The sequence below is a fragment of the Lytechinus pictus genome, chromosome 7 (assembly GCF_037042905.1).
Source record: "Lytechinus pictus isolate F3 Inbred chromosome 7, Lp3.0, whole genome shotgun sequence".
Lineage (NCBI taxonomy): Eukaryota > Metazoa > Echinodermata > Echinoidea > Temnopleuroida > Toxopneustidae > Lytechinus > Lytechinus pictus.
The window spans coordinates 26,906,251-26,929,261 of NC_087251.1; the positions used below are offsets into that span (position 1 = coordinate 26,906,251).

Sequence of the window (23,011 nt, forward strand, 5' to 3'; positions counted from 1 at the left end):
TGGTATATGAAAGGCGGAGAGGAGGATGAAGAGGACAATGAGGGGAGGGGCAGGGAGGAGAGCGCTTACATACCTTAATAGAAGTCTGTGCCACTTGCTGAAGCACAAATCCCGCTATAATGGCACTTTGAGTCTATTCATAGGGGCTTTCCTGCACTCCCCATTGTTATGTCTATGAATTGGTGATGAAAGGCAGCTTTGACTTTTGACAAGGTACCTTAATAGAGGTTTTGACTGAATTTTTATGACAACTGCTATGTTTTGCTGCTGCTATGTAGGAAAGATAAACATGAGGTGGGAGACAAGGGCAAATGATCAGGTAAAGAAGAGAAAGACAAAAATTAAGACGATATGGAGGAGGGATAGAAATTCATAGAATTTCCAAAACAAACATCTTACCTGATACCATCTGGTGAGCAATTCTTCATCTGGATTCTTGAAGAATCCACCAACATCCGCTGGAGAAGGAATGAACATATTGAAACATTACATTGACAGATTCCTTGTTCATTATCATGAATATTCAATCAATATCACACTCAGCAGTGATGTCTGTTCAGCCATGATGAGCTGTATTCAGGTGTAATAGCTCATTTCGGAGTTAGGTGGTCTCATAATTTCATAACTGACTTTAAATGCCACTATCCAATTCAGCTAAATTGTTACGTTCAGTCATGATTTGGCATCATACATCAGGCCCTATTGACTATGTAATGCATTTAAAAAGTATTTAAAATCCTAACAATTTCTTCTCATTTTTATTGAATATGTTAAGATAATTTGATCTGACCATATAAGCACCCACACAAGTAAACATTTTTTCTGTAACCCCCCCCCCCCCATCCATCTGCGCCTCGGAATAGTTTACTAGATAGATGGTGCATAATAAATGTGTTTATTACTATTATTATTATTAATATCATTCCATAACTGAATTTAAAATGCCACTATCCAATTCAGCTAAATTGTTACGTTCAGTCATGATTTGACATCATACATCAGGCCCTATTGACTATGTAATGCATTTAAAAAGTATTTAAAATCCTAACAATTTCTTCTCATTTTTATTGAATATGTTAAGATAATTTGATCTGACCATATAAGCACCCACACAAGCAAACATTTTTTCTGTAACCCCCCCCCCCCCATCCATCTGCGCCTCGGAATAGTTTACTAGATAGATGGTGCATAATAAATGTGTTTATTACTATTATTATTATTAATATCATTACCATTATTATTATGTACAGCCGTTACATACCCTTATGACTATGTTATGTACAGTTGGGTACATGCCTTTATGTAATATTATACAAATTGTTATCATTACAGATCCTCCTTATTAATCTTAGTTACTGACCTCCTATGAATGGAATTCCAGCTAGACCAATACTCAGAAGCATAGGGTTGCTAGCCTTCAAATGGTCCCACTCTGCTGCATTGTCACCTGTCCAGATAGCACCTATGGAAAAAAACATCATCAAATACCTTGAATAACTCCTAAACACACTGAACCAACAAGCATTATGAATAAACAGCATTGTGAATAATGCTTTCCATGGTAGAAAAGACATACTGTTTTAGGAAAGATCCTCTCGAATTACCTAACCTTACAATTGCAGGTAACATCGTAGAGAGAGTTGATGAAGCCAAACTTTTGGGTGTATTTATTAATAACAAGTTGAACTGGGAAAGCCATGTAAAAGAAATGTACACTAAAGCAACAAAACGTTTGTACCTTCTCGTCCAATTACGAAGAGCAGGCCTAAGTAAGTTGGATATGTGTAAATATTATGTCGTCGAAGAAAGCTCTGTCTTAATTTGTTCAAACATATACAATACCCCAACCACAAACTTAACCGTTGACTGTCTCTTACCAGCAAAACGTGAAACCAGATACGCACTGAGAAAAACCAATGATTTTGACTTACCAAAGTGTAGAACCAATAGGTATAAAAACAGTTTTATTCCCTGGTGCTTATAGAATTTGCAATGATTTATGTTTTGTTTCAAATTCTTGTTTTTGTCTGGACTGAGTTAATGGCATTATTATGGTTGTGCAATTTAAGACAATATTTCTTGATTTTATGTATGCCTATGTGTGTGTTTCTCCTTTTAAATGTTTAATAATCATAATTTCTTACTTTAGATATTTTAAGATACTCTTTAATATGATGTTTATTCAATTTAAAAATATAAATTATCAATCTTTGTAAGATATGAAATTTATAACTGTCAACCATTTTTATTTGTACATAATCCAACCTTGTATAAGGTTGCAATAAAGATTGAATTGAAACTGTAAAAGCCAATATTAAATCAGGCAAATATTTTCATGACTTTAATACTGTGAGCACCGGAACTACCTCAGCCAGGTTAATAAAGGAGCGCCTTGAGCATTAACAAGCTGCATATGCGCACTATACAAATCCAATATTATTGTTACATTATTACAAATAATCAGCTTATAGAGTGATGGTTTGCACACTTGCATTGACAGTGATTAAGGAATATTTGCAATGACATACCATATCTCTGTGATCCAGAGAAGAATGCTCTTGACAGGGTAAATGGTCTTTCAGTTCCACCAGATCTTTTTATCTGACCATCAGCATTGGCCATATGCTTCATGGGAAAAGAAAGCAAATACAATTCATATAAAATGGAAATAATAGCCAATTCTAAAGCTCAAAATGGCATACATGTATCTTCAGAACAATTAAATTAAATACTGAGATTTCATGGGTGATAGATTACAATTTACGGACAACAGGTTAGTGAGAAGCAACAGAAATACATAATATAGCATTGTGAATCTGCACATTGGACTGTGTCATCGATTTGAAATCACAGACATTCCTCTGCCTGATTCGGAAAAGTTAGAAAAGGTAAAGTAAGGTGATGAGTTTAAAAATTTAGGGGTTCATATTATGTATTCTTCTTCATTTTTTTTTAAAAAGGATGTGCTTCTCAACTTCAATACTTGTCATACAAAATAACAAATACTATCAATATGATTCCAACAATTGTAATCCATTCCAATGACCACTTGGTCGAATGAAAAGTATATAAAATGAACTAGATTGGAACAATGGTCTATCAGGTATGGCATCACACTCCTGTAGAAATCAACTCAATACAAGATAATAACAGGGTTTACTGTAGAATCTCATAACATCCAAATAATATTCAAATTCAAAAGTCATTAAAATACATAAACATGCTGGCAGTAATTAATGAAAATCAAGCTTAATATCAATTCAGATCTTGATTACCCCAAAAGATGAGAACTTTCCCTTAGAAGAGCCAACTTACAAAATAGAGTCCATACAGATTATGAACATCTCTATGCTCCCAGCCGTTGGCATGGACGACATCTTTGTGCATGGTGACCTCGGGCCCATTGAAAACAGACGGCTCATTCATGTCGTTCCAGTTGAAAAGATTGGGACGACTGCCCTGGTAGCTGTCGTGACTCAGTCGGCTTGCCCACCAATCACGGACATCCTTCCGGGTGAAGTCTGGGTAGCTTGATGACCCTAGGAAACCAGAGACAAGGGGATAAACATATACTTACAGTATCTGGGGAGTGATTATATAACATATAAAATCAATTTTAGAACCCTAAAAAATAACTGGAGAATGAGGCCAAATATAATGGCCATTTACCATAATTGTTTATCATCACATTATTCAAAATTTAAATCTTATCATGTTCAAACAGCAACAAGACCACCAGTAATCTATTGCAAGTTTCAGTGGAAATCTTAGAAGAAATCCCAGCAGTTTAATACATTTCAATTCTTTTAAATGTTTACAATATACTGTTACTTCTATTAACAGTCATGATATTCCCCTCTGAAAGAAAAATCTGAAATATAGCCAAGGGTCGCTAAGTCACCGCCGAAGTCTGAGAGGAATGTCACTCCAACAGAAATACAGTAAAGAATAGAGTACTAGTTTACAGGGTATAATCTATGAAGTGGCAGTCTACACTGTAACCCAATTACAAATAACTACATTATGTATGTATACCTTCGAGAAAATCCCATACTGTCACACACTATGGAGAGTAATTCAATTAGAAAATAATAAAGTGCCAGTCTTATTTTGCCATTCAATTGGAAATGTATATTTCAAAAAGTGTTCACAGGGTATAATATAGACATTTAAGCAGTCTATGGTGTACTCAATCACAAATACAAAATAGAAAAGAAATTCCTCACCTGGCCAGCACCAGCCTTCATATTCACTGCCATCTTGTTTGTGGACGAAATAATCATTGTCTTTGCCTTCTTTGTACATGTGATAGTTGTTATCTCGGTGAACGTGAGGATCCACAATGGTCACCATCTACATAGAAGGCAATTAATAGAAACATTTTACCAAGTGTCAAGTTTTACATAACAATTGGTTACAATAATAAGTCGTTTTGTTGAAAAATTGTGAAAGGATCTATCACAAGCACCAAGCGCATGTAAAAACTGGCAATTGCTGTATGGTAGTGTAATCAACAAAATTATGAAATTTTGATGTAATTTTGCAGAGCCCCATGCACTACATGTAGCAATCAATATATGGGACTACACACAAGTGGTCAGACCAAAAGTATCAGTTGCTTATCATAACATGTAGGTAAGGAAATATTGAGAGCAATCCTTTTCCATTAAACATTTTTCTACATGTACATTATCTCCCTAAATATGAAAATGAAGTGAAAACTCATGATAAGATTTATTTACTACAACTGGACTATCAGGTTAAAAGTTAATTGAATTAAAAAAAATTAAAAATCACAGAAAGTATGTGTCTGTGATGATACTACAACATGATATAAATAATTGGGTATTCATATTTTTATGAATAGGAGGGTACTCTGCCAGTTCAATTTTCATTGGAAGCTGGTGTATAAACAAGTCAAAACAATAATTGGATATTTACCTTTCTTCCTTTCGCAGCCAATTGATCCAACATTCTTCCTGGGTCTGGGAATTTATGATTATCCCAAGTCAAATATCTATGACAAAGAAAAAAATAATTTCATAATTGAAACAATGGATACAAAAAACGTAATAATACAAATGTTTCAAAATACAAAAAAAATATGCACAGAAAGCATTAAACATATATCTGAAGAATTCTACATATTGACTATGAATTGATTGAATTGGATTGAAGATATGACTTGGAGTTAGAGTTCAGCACAGGATTATTATCAACATGGATAAAAAAAAAATCAAATTATCATAAGGCCAGGATTGCCATACTTGGGGAAAATAATGTGCTGTTTGGATGATGAATGTTTACTTCAGGCCTACATTGATCTTGCAAATAAGACATTCCATTAAATGCCCTCGTGAATACACACATTAAACAAACAAGGATGTAAAAATAGGTTAGACCTAGGATGCTATATAACTAGGCAGAGACAGGACATTTAACACATCACATAAGCAGGCCATCGTTATTCGCAAGCACTGAATGAATCGCCATGCGCCTTTTAACGCAAACAAACGCAAGCATCATTTTGCCCTAGCATATAACAAAATTTCTCCCAAAGTCATAAAAGGAATATCAGATGATCAGACACATTTATATCCAAGTCAAACAATATGTCAGGATTAATAGTCAGTTTCAGATCAATATTTCATGTTGCTATCAACATCGTAAATGACCAAAATTACTTTTTATCATAATTAGAGTGAATAATTTGAATTTACTATTTTTCTGTAAATGAAGGATTGGAAAAGGAAGAATAACATACCTCTTTCCATTGGTGTGTTCAATATCAAGCCAGATCACATCACAGGGGATATCATGCTCGTCAAAATTAGCATCAACTCTGAAAGGATGAAATAAAACATTATACATATTGGCCTTCCTGTTCACAATGCTTGTCTCAAACTGAGTTGGTTTTTCTTATTTTCAAATTAGTGAGAAAATGACATTTTATGAAATACATATGCAGGATCTCCAGAGTGGAGCTGCTAGTGTATAACATAAAAAATAAAATTACAATATTGTACACATCAGCCTTGATGTTCATGATGCTCATCATCTCAATCTGAGTAGGTTTTTCTGATCCCAGCTTATTGAAAACATTACATGTTATGGAATACATGTGTGTGATCTCCGAAGCGGAGCTGCTCGCGTACGACATCAAAAATCAAAACTTTACACATATATAACCATCACTGATGGACTTTCTGCCATACTTTCATTAACTCAATACCAAACTTATCTTACTATGATGACTATGTTCATTAATAAGTGTCAATGAGAGGATGAAAGGTCTGGGCATGTTTGTATGTGAAGATGTGTGCATGTGTATGTATTCACTATTTCTTCCTATGCTATTACTTTTTTAATGGAGGAAATGGGTCTTCGGCTGACAGGCACATGCTTTGTTGTATTTTGGAGGGTTATTTTTCAAGTGTTGCCCTTCTCTTCTTGCTCTAATGCCATTATATACAAGTATTCACACAGAATTTAATGTTTTCATTTTATTTTTCAAGAATACTATGATTCTGAATTAAAATGAGTTGTATGGTTGCTTCATTTTTTGATTTTCATTTAAACCAACTTGACATGAGGGTGGACTTCCATTGTAAATAATGGTTTCAAAAAATATCTTGTTATACTCACTGTAACACATCATCTTCATCGTTGTAATTCCAGCGACACTGATGGTATGCTATGGAAAAGAGCTGCAATGAAAGAAATTTGAAATAAAAATGACAGCAATATCAACAAATAAGTTTTTATTCTTTAAAAAACATAATATTAGGTATTTATAGCGCATCATCTATCTAGAAATAATCAATTCCAGGACACACTATTGTTGATTCTACTGCTCAAGCTCCCACCTCCAGCACTCTGAGCATTTGAGATATTAAATCCTGCTGGCTACCGATTCACCTCACCTGAGATGAGTGCAGCACAATGTGAATAAATCTCTTGCTAATACCGAACAAATCATGGAATGATGCTTACCGGAGGAAGGAATGGCTTGCCAGTCAGATCGGTATACTGAGATAGGACGTCCTTTGGAGAAGGCCCAAAAAGAAGGAAGGTGTCGATGATACCAGATTCAGAATACCAGTGGGTGTCGACTTGTGGGACATCACTCTCCCCTTTCACGTAGTCAAACATTCTTCCAAAGAAAGACTAGAATAAGGACAAAGGTGTCATTCACTAACAATCAAAATCAACTGCAAGTGAGGTGAAATCAATTTTAAGGTCAACATATATCATAAGATCAACATTGATTTTGATCATGAACAGGAAGATGTTGCATAAAGCTGTTTGTAAGTTACGAGCGACTTTACGACTGACTGGAGATCCTTTTTAGGCATTAAATCAAAATCGATGAAAATTTGGTGAATATCATTTATCACAAGAAAGGATCGCCAGTCGTTCGTGGAGTTGCTCATAACTGATGGACAGTTTTATGAAATACCTACCTGGACCATTGTTGTAATTAGTGTCAATCTTCCGAACAGTATCCATTCCAGTTTTAGGAATCATCCCCAAGACTTCATAAGACTCTCTCAATAACATGTTTCTATTTGGTTCAAATCGATATTACTGACATACATCAGACATTAGCTTTAAAATCAAGCAATATTCTTAACTTCAATTGAAATCAAGTTTACAGAAGTTGAATTACACAATTCTTACGCTCATTAAACTCATCTGAATTTAATAGATACTGTCTAAAAAATTTTGGGAAGGAATGCTTTATGATGAATTGCGATATAAGTTACACATGAAGCATGTTATCTTTATCAGAAGACCAGCATGTGAAAAAGTGAAATAACAGTGACAAATAACAACAAAGTTTATACTTCACAAATGAGCTTATATATGGAATACTCGATCTCACCTTATCAGCAGTATTTGATGTAATATCAATGAATGTCTCTGCTGCATTCAGCCAAAACAAACCTACTGTCCTCTCTTTACTGCAATTAATAGAAATATATTGCAGTGATCATTTGTTCAGTTACCTTGCAAATTTCCCTATCCCCCCCTCAATTATGAAAAGTGAGAAAAAGAACAGAAATAAAAAAGAGAGAGGCAGAGGGATACGAGAGGCAAAAACTCAAAGTACAAAAGAAACACCATTCGTTAATATTTTCACTCTACTGACAAATGGTTCGAGGCTTAGTAGATGAAAATCCCAGGGGGTGTACTTGGATTATGTTTCTGGGTGGGTGTGAACACTTCACTATCAGTCTAAAGGCATTGTGATATTGAATAAATTCTTGGACATCTTGTCCTATAAGCTTATAAAATTAGCACAAAAGCCATCTCATAAAAAATAAGCATGGTTACTGTTTACAATCCCTTGGAAAAAGTTAGATAAATCATTTATTTCCACCATTTTTTATGCATCACATTCAGGAACAGACCCAATCTATGACCCAGACCATGTCCCTATTTCACAAAGAGCTGGTAAAACAAATGCACAGTTTCTATAAAAGAGTTTACTATTGACTAATCATGAATGATTTCAGTAGCTTTAAACTGTTATTGCTAATTTGTTATTGTAACAAACTTTATGATATGAGCCTTGATGTTAATGAAGTCTTCGGTTGCAATTCAGTAATATCTATAAAAAAAACACAAATAGCAAACAAATTTAAGACATAACACTTCTGAGACACAACAAAGATTAGAGCTAGCAATCACTTACTTGTGAGCTTGCATAAAAGGTACAGATCCATAGAGAGCCATACGTTTGTCCAAATCATACTCAAACACATCCAGATTGTAGAGACGATAGGGGTCAGATGATCTGCAAGGTTAATGGGTAGAGATGATAAATAAACAGTTTTTTTTAAACATGTTTTAGCAGCAGGCAACGGTTTGGGATTGTAATGTAAATAGATTAATTTAAGCCAGTGGATCTTCATAACGCATAGTACTATTAATGTTTGAATATTCATCAATCAAGCTCAAGCAATATGAGATGGTAGAAAATTACATAATATGCCAACAAGATGATGATCAGAAAAAAACACATACATTAGACAAAATTTCTTCTACCAATACCGCTTATCGCAGGACTACCGATTATGATGGTTAAAAATTAGAAATGTCAACTGTTATAAGAATTCCCCAAGAACTGGTCCCACTCTTACAAATAGTTGCGGTTGACTTGATCATTCACAACTAGAGAAAGCCACCAACACAAACATCTAGAATGTATTCATAATTAAAGAGTTTTCTGAATATGTTTACTTGTACATGCATCATTTCTTGACAAATATGTGTGCTCTTCTAAGTTTCCACAGGGAAATTGTGAATATTTCCCATATATTCAAACTACGAAACTGATGGATTTTTTTGCATAGTTGAGATTGATTTGATCAATCACGACTCTTTGTCAGATGTGACCCAGATGGTAATTTCTGTTTTGCTGATATCTTACCCTGTTGCCTTGAGTGCAAGAGAATCGGCATGCTCCGGGATACCATAGACATGATCAAATCCAGGGAAGGAGAAATCCAGTCCAATGGATGAAGGACCTGCAAATGAAAGACACAACATAACATAATGCACTATACAGTCTATGGCAGAAATTTTAGGACATCAAATAAAAGTAGCCCAGAGGGGAAGTCATCTAAAGGACTACTAGTCACTTTTTAAGACCTGAGCCATGAATGCCAGTTTGCTAAACACCAAAAATTAGAAAATGAGATTATATACCAAAGAAGGCTTGAGCTATGGCCTTATAAACAATAATTAGTTCAAGTATTCCAAGGTTCAAGTATTTGCCTTTAATAAGGCACAAGCTAGACAGGAATAACTGTCGTTTCTGAAAATTAATTTAAAATTTCTGACATTTCAGTATCATCCCCGTAGTGGAGCCAACGTAGTTCAGCGGAACAACCAAAATACAGAGACTGAAGCTTTTGGTCTAGGCACAAGCCTACATGTACCTGAGCAAATGTTCTTATAGGGAGGTATGCAATATGAGAATTTGGGTATAGTTCATATTCTAAGAATTTGACATCCTTAGTACCCAGTAGTAACAATGACAATAGTGTAAACATATACAGCACAATCATTGCCCAGGGACCCCAAAGTGCTGGTCCAGAAACAGACAGATTTGATAAAATTTTCAATTGAATACAAGCATTTTCACCAATATTGGCCTCATAACACACTGCTCATTAACTGATCACACAATCGATTTCCTGATTGCTTTCACTGATCATTATGTGCAATCAAATCAATATCAATTACAATAATCAATCGCAAACAAAAATCAGTTGCTCAGATTTGTGTTACTGGGTCCTGGACTCACCGTATGGTTTCTTATCAGTGTGTGATTTGAAGGTTTCCTCCCACATATCGGGCTCCTCCGGTTCCTCCGGCTCCTTCTCCTCGGCCTGCTCGACATTCTCCACCTCCTCCCCTTCCTCCACCTGATCAATATAAGGAGTCATTTCAAATCACAAACTAAATATTCCAACTATCCCAAGAAAAAGGAAAAGTTGGCCCTGTCGCATGTTTGGGACAATTTAAAAGTAAATTCATTTCATTGTGACATACAATATCAAATGAATGAGAGCACAGCCCTCATGGGTATGTTGATTAAGAAGCAGAACTTTGGTGAAGAGCTGCAATGGAAGTGCTTTTGTGAGGGGTGTACTCACTTCTGTTGGATATTGTACCTAGCTACATTTTCCCTTGTATAAGAAAAATCTGAGATATTTGAAATAGCTTTTAAAGAGAGAGGAACGAAAGACAGCATTGAAAAAATTCAAATTCTCTGGTTTGGCATAAGCTAAGCAAGATATAACCCAAGCAATTTTTTAACACAAAAGAAATGGTTTTGGTACAGCATAAGTTTTGACTGTCTCATGAAAGAAAGCAAACCTTAAACTTTGTCATTCCTCATCCAATTCTAAATATTTTTTGGTCTTTGTTCGTTTCTTAACTTACAATAATTTATCTCTATTGATTCATGGTTGGCTTGGCATAAATGACTTGGCATAAATAAGAGAGTATGACCCTCTTCTTTTTTTTTGAAAATGAATATAAATGCACATAGGAGCAGAGCATCACTTCAGAAAGCTGTCACCAGAAAAAAAAATTGTCACTGTCGAATACAAATTTATGAAGCTATTAATTTATGTTACATCTCATATCTAAAAATTATTGGTTTGGAAGCATATTCAAATACCTTTAGAGGAAACCTTGCACCACACTAACTTACATGCATCTTCAATACTTAATCTAAAATACTTAGTATCGAGTCTGCAAATAGTTTTTCAGGTAACCATATTCATATTACATCTATCAGATTAACTAGTTCAAAGGTAGCTTTTTAATGTATGGTGGCCTTGAAATGTGCTCCACGGCATTTCAAATTGCTGTGAATTTCATAACCATTGAGAAAATTTTGCCATCAAGCTTACATTTTAAGTAGCAAACTTCACAATTTCTATAATGCGAATTGATCATCTTTTGATAGTATTGAAGAAACAGATGGCAAATAAGTGCTTTCTGGCCATATCCATCTGGTAAAATTCATTATAAATTTGCCAAACTATAATAGTAACAAAAAATCATAATATTGGTATCAAAAGTTGCAAATTTGCAAACTGAAATCGTCAAATTGGTGATCAAAACCATCTTATTTATTTAAAGTTATGTTATCAAATTGATGCAAATTGAAGTTGATAGGTTCATGGCCACCATGTGTATCCAACAGGACCATATAGTGTATGGAATACATGTAGGTCGATATAACACAGCAATAATTGAACTCTAAAAACATTTCAAACAGTTTACTGATAGATGGCGTATAATAAATGCTGTTTATTATTTATTATTAAATAAATTTTGGGACCTTTCCCTCCACCGTATGTGTCATCTATATCTACTACTCAAGGAAAGAGCAAAGATTCTGGATATAGAGTGAAATAACCACTCGAAAAAGACTGTATGAAAAAAATTATGCTGACTTTAAAATGTAAAAGCAAATAAAAAATGTATGATTTCAAATTTTTCAACGGAAAACCATACCAGTATAATACTCTTTGCCAGATGTTTTACTGACTACAAAAAAAAAAAAATTCAAAAATATCACATACTGGTACTGCAATTTCATTTCATCTTTTGAAGTGTTTGATAAAAATTAAATTAGTAAACTATGATAGTTTTCATTATATATTTTTTCTTTTGTGCAAATGCTATGCAAATTATATGTTAACAGTTTCTTTTGTACTGCTACTGTATATGCCTTTGGATTATGGAATGTGATTTGGCAGTTACAATAATCATTTAGAAAGGATAAGAATTGACAAACAAAATTTTTAAAAAGAGAGAGAATTGATTAAATAGATGATAGAAAGAATGCTCACGAAGTTTAGAATTTGGAAGATGTTCTACATGTATGCTGCCCAAGACTAAAAGCAGGATAGTGTTTCATAAAGCTGTTTGCATGATACCCATGACTGTACATAAGACTGGAACATGTTCTTAGGTGCAAAGTCAGCTATATTAGGATATATCATCTATCCCAACAAAGGATCACCAGTCGTGCATAAATCATGTGTAACCTACAAACAGCTTCATGAGACAGCTTCCTGGACTACTCACCGGTTGGTCTTGGTCTTCCTCGGATCTGTAACCAACCAAATCAAGAATGGCATCTTTAGCAAGGTCAAGTAGACCAGGGCCTTCTTCACCCTGGTCCAGAGAGCTGGGGTAGTATACATGTTAATAGTAAGATACATTTAGGTTAAGGGTTGTTAGACACCATACTTCCCTTGTAAGGGATGAATGAACTTTGTCCACAGTAGAACAATTTGTTACTGATGGAATCAGAAGTATATGGTATCTCTTCTTAGTGTTTTATCAACAATACCTGAACTTGGTAGATGACAAGGAAGTCATTAATCTAAAAAGGCAATGAAAGAGCGAGGTATACCACGCCCGAGAGCAACACCAACAGGCAGGCAAACCATGTGGATGACAGAGTGCAGCAGCATGTTGATACATGGAGACAATTTCAGCCAGTTACTAAAGGATTTCTAACAGTGTGATGGTTCACTTATTAAATATTTTGATGAATAAACTGACCACTTGTCATATACTAAATTTGAATTCCTGTCAAACTTAAAAGAATTAAAAATATTGGTTGAATACGCAGCGCAGCTAAATTTTTATTTTGAATTCTGGACACAGATAGTTCTATACTATCTGCCTTTTAATGGAATATGGAATTTTATCCTCTTTTTCTTTTTTACACAAAATGATCACTTTATATTGAAAGTAACTAAAAATTTACCCTCTTTAAACTTAGAAAATTGATATGCTCTCCATTTGGATTGAAAATTATATGGACATGTTCATACCATAAAAACCACCACCATGGTTAATTGGCTAATGGCACAGTCATTTGGGTAATACAATAAACATTTTCTTTATTTTATTTTGGTTTACAACATATGGAATTAGATGTTAATAGCAGAGATGAAATGTTTCCATGGATACATGTATATACATGTAAGCACAAACGAGAAAGGCAATAATATTGAATGATATGCGAATTGACCTTCACTACCTTCATGTAACATCCAATTTTAATCAATTCGTTGCCATGGAAAGCATGCAGATACCAGCAGCAACTTCCACCAAGTTTGAACTTTGAGATATTACAATGCCATGATAAGTGCTCAGATGACAACCAACAACTGGTAGGTTGTACATGAAACTGTCTGAATTGGTGCTTTGACTGAAATTCAAGTATTGGATGTCTAACAACCCTTTCATTTTTTTCCAATGGGCACATAAAATATCTAATTGTGTTGATAATGTAACTACCAAAAATGTAAAAGTAAAGATACAGACTGGCATGCGAGAACAATGACAAGTAGTCAAACAGAATTTCAGAATATGGTTAAATGACATGAATTACTGAAATATTATGGGTATGAACAGAACAACAACTATACTATGATCTTATGACATTATGGACAAAACATTAGCTATGTTCATGCACATTTATTCTATTCTTTCAAATTTTTTCAAATATTAAATAAAAATTCAAGAAACATCCTGCCTCCCATTATATCAATCCCATTCATGTTTTTTTGCATGCAAAGTACTTTGTCAAATGCATAAAATAATTCAAATTCAGAAGAAAAAAATCTTCTATGATGTCATCAGGTGGTCTACTGGTCTAGACTAAGATAGCAAAAGTCCACGCAAATTTCTGGATGAAATGCTAAAAAGATAATAATCTGCCACTTGAAAATAAAAATGTTAGTACAGTATAGTGTGAGATTGAATGCATGTTAGTAAACTGCTCTCATCCCTAGGAGTGCATACATTTACGTGTACACACATACAACATCTACATTGTAAAAGGAGATTGTCTCTTTTTCTTCTTTTTTTGAAGAAATGGCCCATATTCTGAACTTGGGTTAAAATTTTAAAATGTGGTCTATAGTGGTTTAATTACGGACAGCCATCTCTACAAAATGTTCACTTTCTTTTGTCACCACATATGATATTTGAATCATTAACTTTGTATGGAAAAGATAACTACAAAAGTTCTATCCATTAATGGAAAGATTGAGAGATGCGCCAGGTAAAGAAGCACAATAATTTTTTTTAGACTTGTGGCTATGATTCATTGCTTTTCAATAAACAAACCTGGACTAACTTCAGACAGAGTTCAAAATATGGGCCAATGGATCAACTCAAATGCATTCAAACTTTAAATATGTAGTTTTCTAGTGAAATAGTTCTCAGTACATAATGGATTTGAACAAGAAGAACAGAAATTCGCACACAGAGGCATTTAAACACATGCACATCCACATCAACATGGCAAGAAATGTCATTCAGAGCAAAGGCATGAATCTATTTTGGCAGAAATATGGAGGATGACACAGATACACGTACATTAATACTGGCAGATTAAGGTATACAGGATTTAATCACAAATTATGCTAGACTATATTGGCCTGTATCACACTCCCCCCCCAAAAAAAAAAAAAAAAAAAACTTTCTTTCATCAGCAATTAACAACTCCAGTTTTACAGTACCTGTTTATCTCAAAGCATACACTGTCATGGTCTAAATTTATGAAAAATCGTTTTTATCATTTGTTCTGAGGATGGATTGAGACTATGATTTTGCCAAGTAGGACCATTTCCCACTTCTTCCACAAAGATTTTGACTTACATGGTGATGCTCTAATATTAGTATCCTAATCATTAAAGCACTTCAAAAAATCTTTTCAGTTCATGTAAAAAGTAGCATGCTTAGCTCTTTGCAAATATTGTGATAGAATACCAGCTGAGGCAATCGGCTGGAAGAAATATCTATATAAAAAAATATGAGAAATCATTAAAGAATATTAAAAATGGGAGAAGTTGCTGGTCAAGACCGCCATGATTGATTTGAGAGAAGGACAAACATATTCTCTTGACCCTTTATACATTAAATTGACTAATGTTGTATCTTAGCCATCCTTGTGTAATTTGCATGGAATTGTTGTTTGGTTATTGAGCATCGTTACCACTACCATTAGGGGTGAATTATCAATATTATACTTTTTCGCAACAAGGCCCTGCATAGATTTTTCTTTTGCATTGATCCTTTTTTCAAAACAAGGAATGAGTGATATATGCCTTGCCAACTTGTTAAAATATATGTCATGATCACCATCATGATGCAACAGAATTGTATCAACTGGTCATTGTGAAAACACCAGCCGTAGAATGCAACATCCTATGAAATTTCAGAAGGGCTATTTCATTAAATGCTGATCCCTTTCACCTACCCCTCCCCTTTATTATGAGTAATATAATTGAATAAATGTTGTATATCTGCGAAAGGTAAATGTGTTAAGCGATGGCAAATTTATTGTCTTATGAGACTTGCAGGTAAAATTGAACAAATTACCTTTTTATAGACAAAAAGTGGTTAAAATGGTTTCAAAATTAATTTTACTGACTCCGGATAATCTAATGCAAAATATTCAGAATTCCTAAAAAATCAGACCTTCATTTTTGAGGAGCGCGATCGCGCCAGCGCTCCTACCGCATTCCTAAAAAAAATATAAGGCAAACAAAATATCGTGCTCCTTATTAAAAAAAAACTTCACCAAAAGTTACTGAAATTTCTCATTTTACATCTTTATATTCATGAAATAGGCATCTATTTTCCATAATTCCTTAAAATTACTTTTAGTAGGAAACTACCAAAAAATGAAGAAAATTCACCCCTAATATCTTGACTCTGATTTATGATGTTAAACTCAGTAAATATTGCAGTCCCATATGTAGATTTTCATGTTGTTGACCAAGTGTAAAATGTTCAAAAAATCAATGATCGTTTTCAGTTAATGTGGCAACACCATGGAAGTCTACATGTGGGCTACAATATTTACAGATTGTACCATCATCAATCAGAGTCAATTAGAAAGAGCTGAATATTCTTCATTTCCTGATAGTTTTCAACTAAATTAAAATAATTTCAAGGAATTGTGGAAAACAGATGGCCATTTCATGGATTTAAAGGTAAATGCTAGTTTTGGTAGCGATATCAAAATGAGTTAGTACAGAATCCAATGAAATGACCACCAAAGTGTCTGTTTGTATGAATAAAACGCATGTGCCAAAGGATTCTGGAAGAAATTGTGTAATTGCTGAGAAATCAGCAAATAAGCACATGATTCGGGTAGAGCGTTGGGCCCGACGCTCAAAGCAATAATTATACACTGTCCCACGTGCGCTTATCTGTGTTGGGGAAGTTCAGTCTGAACATTTTCAGCGTAGATTTCAAGATTTCACAAAGTTCAGTTTATGTAACTGTACCAGATCTAGATCCTCGATGATATATACTGATAATTAAGCCTGGATTTACAGACTTTCTCATGAAATCAGTGTTTACTGCAACTACTGGAATTTCTCTTTAAAGATGTAAAATGTGAAATTTTAGCAATTTTTTATAATTTTTTTTTTTGAAGGAGCGCAATATTTTGTAAACGTAATGACCCAGGCCTAGTTTCACCACAGATTAACAGATATTGCAATTACAATTATAAGAAAATCTACAATTTAGCATACATGTATTGTATTAAATTGAGCTCCTTTGATAGAGCGATTCTAAGGAGCTCAAATGAGCTCCTCAAAAAAGTAAGGAGAGCGATTTATTGAGCTCCATGAGATTATAAACGTGAAGGACTGAAAAATATGTTCAAAGAATACCAATAACTACAAGCAAAGAAGAATCTTAAAGAGAATATGTGTATTTAAGAGAATTACTTTTTAAAAATATGTAAAATCAAAATCCCACCACCAGTACAGATGTACTCTGTGCTTGACGTCATTCTCTTTTGCAAGTCTAGGCATTGAAGTGACTGCCACGCTACCAAATTCTTATTTAATCTTACTTTCTCCTTTCCCGCAGATGTTCAAACTTCATGAGCCCTCTAGGGTTGATGCTAAAGACGAGCTGCTTGTTGTCGTAGAAGTCCATACGGAATGGCTGGGAGGAGAGCAGCACGGTGATGCCAGAGCTGGTGGTGGCCTCAATGGACGTCGAGTCCTGCTTGTTAATGGTCCATCTTTTATGAAGGTGAGTCAGAGAGAAAATAATGGAGATAAGGAAATAAGTATTTTACATCAAAATGTGGTAGAGTATGAAGCCAGCTTCAGCAAACTTAAGGACAACTGCATTTCAAAAATGGGTTTTAGGTCATATTGCATAAAACTTTACTATTATCATCAGGTTACGATGGGAATAAATGAAACCTTAATAGTGATTGGCAGTTGAGCCATGTTACCATGACAATTACAATGATTTATGTAATGGAACTTTGTACATTATGCATTACCAGTACTGAAGTAATTACGCATTGTGGATAACATGTACACAATCATGGCATGTTTCCACATTACAGTTTTTCAATTACTCGCAATAATCAATTGATAGCATTCATTAATATTTTATGAAATCCATAAATGTACCATCAATTCAATGCAATGTCATAGCATATGCAGTGTGACCATTTCTGGAGAAGGAAGGAATTATTGCTAGTTGCCATCTTAAAATGTCCTCTATGATGAGATTTTTTCAAGGCCATACTGCTTCATGGAAACGGCAAGTAATGGGATTACGATCAGCTTGGACTTGACTTGCCATGACTTACCTGACAGGAGTTGGTTCGAGTACCAGGACATCAGGAACCTCATATCTCGGTCTGATAGGACTCAGTTCATTGACTTTGAAGCGGACCATCCGATCCTCAAGGCCAAAGACCTCAAGACTGAGCAGGATACCATTCTTGGTGTTGAGAATATTCCCTCGCATCACTCCATCAGACTCGATATGGAAGGAATCAAGGACAGCTGCATAGGGTGATTGGCCTTCGGGAATGTCCTTGTGTCGCCTGTATGAAGATTCAATATGCAAAGTTTATAGCATGTTTGACTACAATTGAGATACCCTAAATGTAACTGCGGATGGGATACATTTTTTGCCACATGGCTGCAAAAAGCAGATGAAATGAATAAACAGAAAGTGAATACAATATAGGTTATGAGTCTGATTGTGTAACACTGGAGAAAAAAAAGAGAAGAAAAGAGTTGGCACATAGATAGCACATTATAGTGCGATTATGAAAAATAACTTAAGTGATGTGGTTCTCATGTTCTATCTGAACACTAAAGAATGTGGGTACTTTTTGTATCTCTGAACAAGCATTTTGTATACCACTCGAATTTGAGAAAAATGTCTAAAAATCAACTTGAAGTTATAATTATACAAAACATAGGGTTCCATGACATTTGCTCCACTCTAAATTCCACACACTAATCGAATTACCAACTTTAACCCTGGGTTCAACACTACACCCTAACCTAAACCTAACATATTGCAACCCTAACCCTAAATCTTAGATGAAATTAATCCCAGAGCAATTGTCGCAGGAGCAAATGTTGTGTCACCACAAATTAATTAGTAAAACCTATTTATCATTTATGAGCTTTCAAATACACCTCCTTAATGCCTAGAGAAGCAAAATATTACTCCATATTTGTTTGATAGAAATCATTCACACACATTTTTTATCCAACTTCCTTAGGAAAAACTCAATATCATCAGAGTACAAATATCTCCTAAGGTACTTTACTGGATATACATTTGGGTCAGCACTCAACAAACATCAATCAACCTTCTTCTGTAACTGAAAGGATTACAACATTTATATTCCTTGCCTCAACAAAAGAACAATGGTATGACCTACGAACTAAAGTGTTTCAAACTTTATATTGATCCATTTTTTTTATTTGGAGCTCCTCAGTGAATGGTATCAGGTATATCTTATTAATTTAAACAGTGCTAGGTTATCTGCAAAGAAATATAGTGTAAGAATAATGAATTGGACATTTTAGTGTACATGTATACTTCAATTCATTCATAAAGAGGCTCTACATCCAAAAAGGCATATAAATACCCCTTTCCAATCTAGTTAAAGATTTTGACTGTGGAATCAGGCCCAGTCCAAAGTTTTACTCTTTCCTTCCTGAGTTATGACCACTCTGGGCTCCGTAACACACAAATTTGCAATCAATCGCTAAATGGACTGACCTGATGGGTGTTTCATAAAGCTGTTCATAAATTTACACACAACTTAAGACACGACTGGAACATGATCTTAGGTCCTAACTCAATTACATAGGGATATATCACTTGGCAAGAGAAAGGGTTACCAGTCATGCATAAAGCCATTCGTAACCTATGAACAGCTTTATGAAACACCCACCAGGAACCAATCACAAATTTTCTTTCATATTTGCTATTCATCACTAAGCTTTGTATTACAGGGCCCTGGTCAGATCTCAAACATCTCAGTGCCCTAATAAAATGATATCATATTTTAATTTTTGCAGTCCAAAATGTGTTTTTTACCAGTAAAAAGGGCTCTTGATGTTAAAGTATCAATCATTCAAAATATAACTGATATTTTGTACTTTTTCATCGAAATTAAAAACCAAAGTGCTAAAACAAAAGTGTGTTATTTACCATTCTCTTTATTTTCCATTCTACTACTTTTCACATCATTAGATGAGAGATAATCCTTTATACATACTTGTTTTATGAACTTACCTTGCAAAACCACACTGATCAACAGTTTTGAAATTGGACTTGTCAACTGCGTGTCCTACTTCAAATAGTAGCACAAGGGAAAGGCCAATCAAAGACAATTGTGCGAGACCCATGTTCCTGGATGCAATGAAAAAGACAAATACAAGAGAGAGAGAATATAAACAAGGAATATTTCTTTTTATGCAAATATGATTCTATTTGCAGAATCCTATGTATACAGGTTAAAGTTCAGATGTCACAAGTAACCTATCCGCTGCAAGCCACCCCTTCCCAAGTTCTCATTATCTCATACAGAATATCAACAGAAAAAGTAATTGTACCAGTACAAAGAAAGAAGTTTTTACAACAAAATAAGACAATCTGCTGCTACGAAATGACATTTGGTGGTTGTTTCTTATGACCAAATCGCTATGATATTTGTAAGGTGGTAAGCAAAAATAAAAGGCATTACGGCATTGGAGAGTAACATCAAATTAAAAGTAACTCATTTTTCTCCTAATGCTCTAAGCATGGCATACTTTTGACCTTTTCATGTTTTTACATGCTATCATCTTTGACTCTCTTTTAATCAAACATATCTAATAATTTCCCCAAGTTTGGATAAGGGTACATACAATATGAAACAAATTAGTTTTGTCCATCAAGCCACATTTTAATGCATAAAGGGCAATTCCATAACATATGTACGTCCGACCCCCTATATGTGGGACCTTCATGAAATTGTCTATCTCTGATTTCATGTTCATTTGACAGTCTGTAATGTTCTCAAAGGACCATGACTTGGTCAGTTTATGAAGTGAAGTAAGACTTGAGAAAAATGGGTTCAGACGTACAAAAAGGTTGATCATTTTATGGAATCGCCCTAAAGTTTCTTGTTTTTATTGTCATAAATTCACTCCTGTCAGCAATATCAGCCACAGGCCTATTTAACAGAATATGCAGCTGTTAGGAATTTATATAACTGAATTTTTTTAAAGCATTTTACTTTTTGACACTCCCAAGAAAGCAGATGGCGCTGTAGCAGTTGTGCAAGAAATATGAAATTTTCATCTGAAAACTTGCTCAGAATTGAAAAGATATTTTCAGTAATAACAGAAGAGTGGATGATACAAGGTGATTTCATGGAAGTGGATACAGACAACTTTGAAATTGAATTGATGATATTTGGGCGTGTTAAGAAACTATGTGATATAAAATCTAGACAAGTATATGATCACTTCATTGAAAAATTTCAAAATGATTATGTATTTCATGTTACAGATGGGCAATCTGAATATGATTTGGGAATGGGGGAACTGAAAGAAGTATTTTTGAGACTGAAATGGGCAATGCTAATGAATAAACACATAATTTCAATACAATTACAAGGGGCTGTACACGAAAACAGAACTTTTTAAATTTGGTTTTGAGACAGTTCATTTTTGTAAAAAAAGAAGTTGAGTCTTACAAAAAATCATTTTTTAATTGTCCTGAAATTAAGTGATTATGGGAAGAGATGAGTAATATATTACAAATGAATAAACTTGGCAGTGACAGTTGGAAAACAATTTTCATGGGGATATCTGGAAATACTACAAGAATATCTTTAGAAAGTCAAAAAGGGGCCTAAGCTTTCGATCCTAGCAGAATCTTCGTCGGAGGCAAAATGACAAACATATAAAGTGGAACAACCATAATATAGACCACAAACAAGCTACAGCAACACTAGAAACAAGGAGACAAAAGGGGCATTAGTGAGTAGAGAAGACCAATCAGGTTAGTGAAGGGAATGAAAGAAAAGGAGTAGGCAGACACAAAGGGAAGTTAGTGTAAGTAAGGCAAGAGGGATTAAGAATATCTTTAATAAATTGTATTATATTTTTAGTTCAAGAAAACAGGGAATATTGGCAACCGTACAGAAAGTGACACATGTGGTTAAAGAATATAGAGATACGGAATATCAAATAGCGTTTAAAAAGAGGAAGCTGGGGGTGCACTTATAAAGAAAATGGGAACAAATCAGTGCATACTTGTCTTAATGCTATGGATGTCTTGGTTGCTTCATTTTTGTTTCTGTTTTGTTTTATTTGTTCAATACAGATAGATGTACCACAGCAGGATGCATAGTGTATGGGTTAGTATAATGCTGCAAGTCAGGCGCCATGTTCGGGGTCGGTTCGGTTCGGCAGAAAATTGCCGAACATTGGTTCGGTTCGGGGTTCGGTAATGATAGACTGATAAAGTTATAGTTCATTCAGGTATACGTAGCGTACCGGTAGACAATTTGTACTTGATTGACTGCATGTGCTCGTGTGTCCTCTGTCACATCAAACCATTTTATCTCTATCTTGTTGACATGAAACTATGAAAGTTATAGCGCTCAACGAATCAACTGTTATCTCGAATTTGATTATCTGATGACAGATTTATTGGGTAACTCACAGTTCTAAAATGGCGACTCTTCCTCGTCGTCCATACCTGGACCACACTTTGGATACTTGCCAAATTAACTACGCTCGCACTCGTACCAGCTAGGCCAGCGCATGCAGTCCCCTTGTAGCGGGACTCTGAGCTCATGAATATTTATATTTACAGTCCGGCCAAACGTGATTGGCCATTGCATCACATACGAGGCGGCCAGCGCCAGTGCATTGAACTGCGCTGCAGGCATAGTAGGGCCAGGGGCGTGTCGAAGAAAGCGTGCTTATGTAATGCGCCTTTCGCTAATTGGCTCGATGGGTGAACTAAACCACCAATCGCATGTGGCTGATTGTCGCATTGGTACATACAGCCACGTGCTTTGTCTGCCCGCGAAACTCAGCTCACCGATTGAAGAGCAATTGCCGAGATTTCTATGATTTTATTGGTCAGATTTCATTCGACCATG

The 23,011-nt window shown here is 34.8% G+C and overlaps 1 protein-coding gene across 2 annotated transcripts in view; it reads right to left on the bottom strand.

The window, feature by feature from the left end:
• Positions 1–20,258, bottom strand: part of LOC129264646 (neutral alpha-glucosidase AB-like) — a 29,320-nt gene extending 9,062 nt beyond the window's left edge. The window contains exons 1-17 of one of the 2 annotated variants that reach the window (XM_064102365.1): positions 20,146–20,258; positions 18,188–18,427; positions 17,429–17,602; positions 12,619–12,643; positions 10,316–10,436; positions 9,437–9,533; positions 8,699–8,800; positions 7,886–7,964; positions 6,994–7,167; positions 6,646–6,707; positions 5,765–5,842; positions 4,942–5,017; positions 4,227–4,353; positions 3,316–3,539; positions 2,529–2,625; positions 1,361–1,462; positions 400–458 (exon numbers count right to left, since the gene is read on the bottom strand). In XM_064102365.1, the coding sequence (XP_063958435.1) occupies positions 400–458; positions 1,361–1,462; positions 2,529–2,625; positions 3,316–3,539; positions 4,227–4,353; positions 4,942–5,017; positions 5,765–5,842; positions 6,646–6,707; positions 6,994–7,167; positions 7,886–7,964; positions 8,699–8,800; positions 9,437–9,533; positions 10,316–10,436; positions 12,619–12,643; positions 17,429–17,602; positions 18,188–18,427; positions 20,146–20,258 (1,950 nt within the window). Of the gene's footprint in view, positions 1–399; positions 459–1,360; positions 1,463–2,528; positions 2,626–3,315; positions 3,540–4,226; positions 4,354–4,941; positions 5,018–5,764; positions 5,843–6,645; positions 6,708–6,993; positions 7,168–7,885; positions 7,965–8,698; positions 8,801–9,436; positions 9,534–10,315; positions 10,437–12,618; positions 12,722–17,428; positions 17,603–18,187; positions 18,428–20,145 lie in introns of both variants that reach the window. The other variant, XM_064102364.1, reaches the window with a different exon arrangement.
• Positions 20,259–23,011: the final 2,753 nt, after the last annotated feature.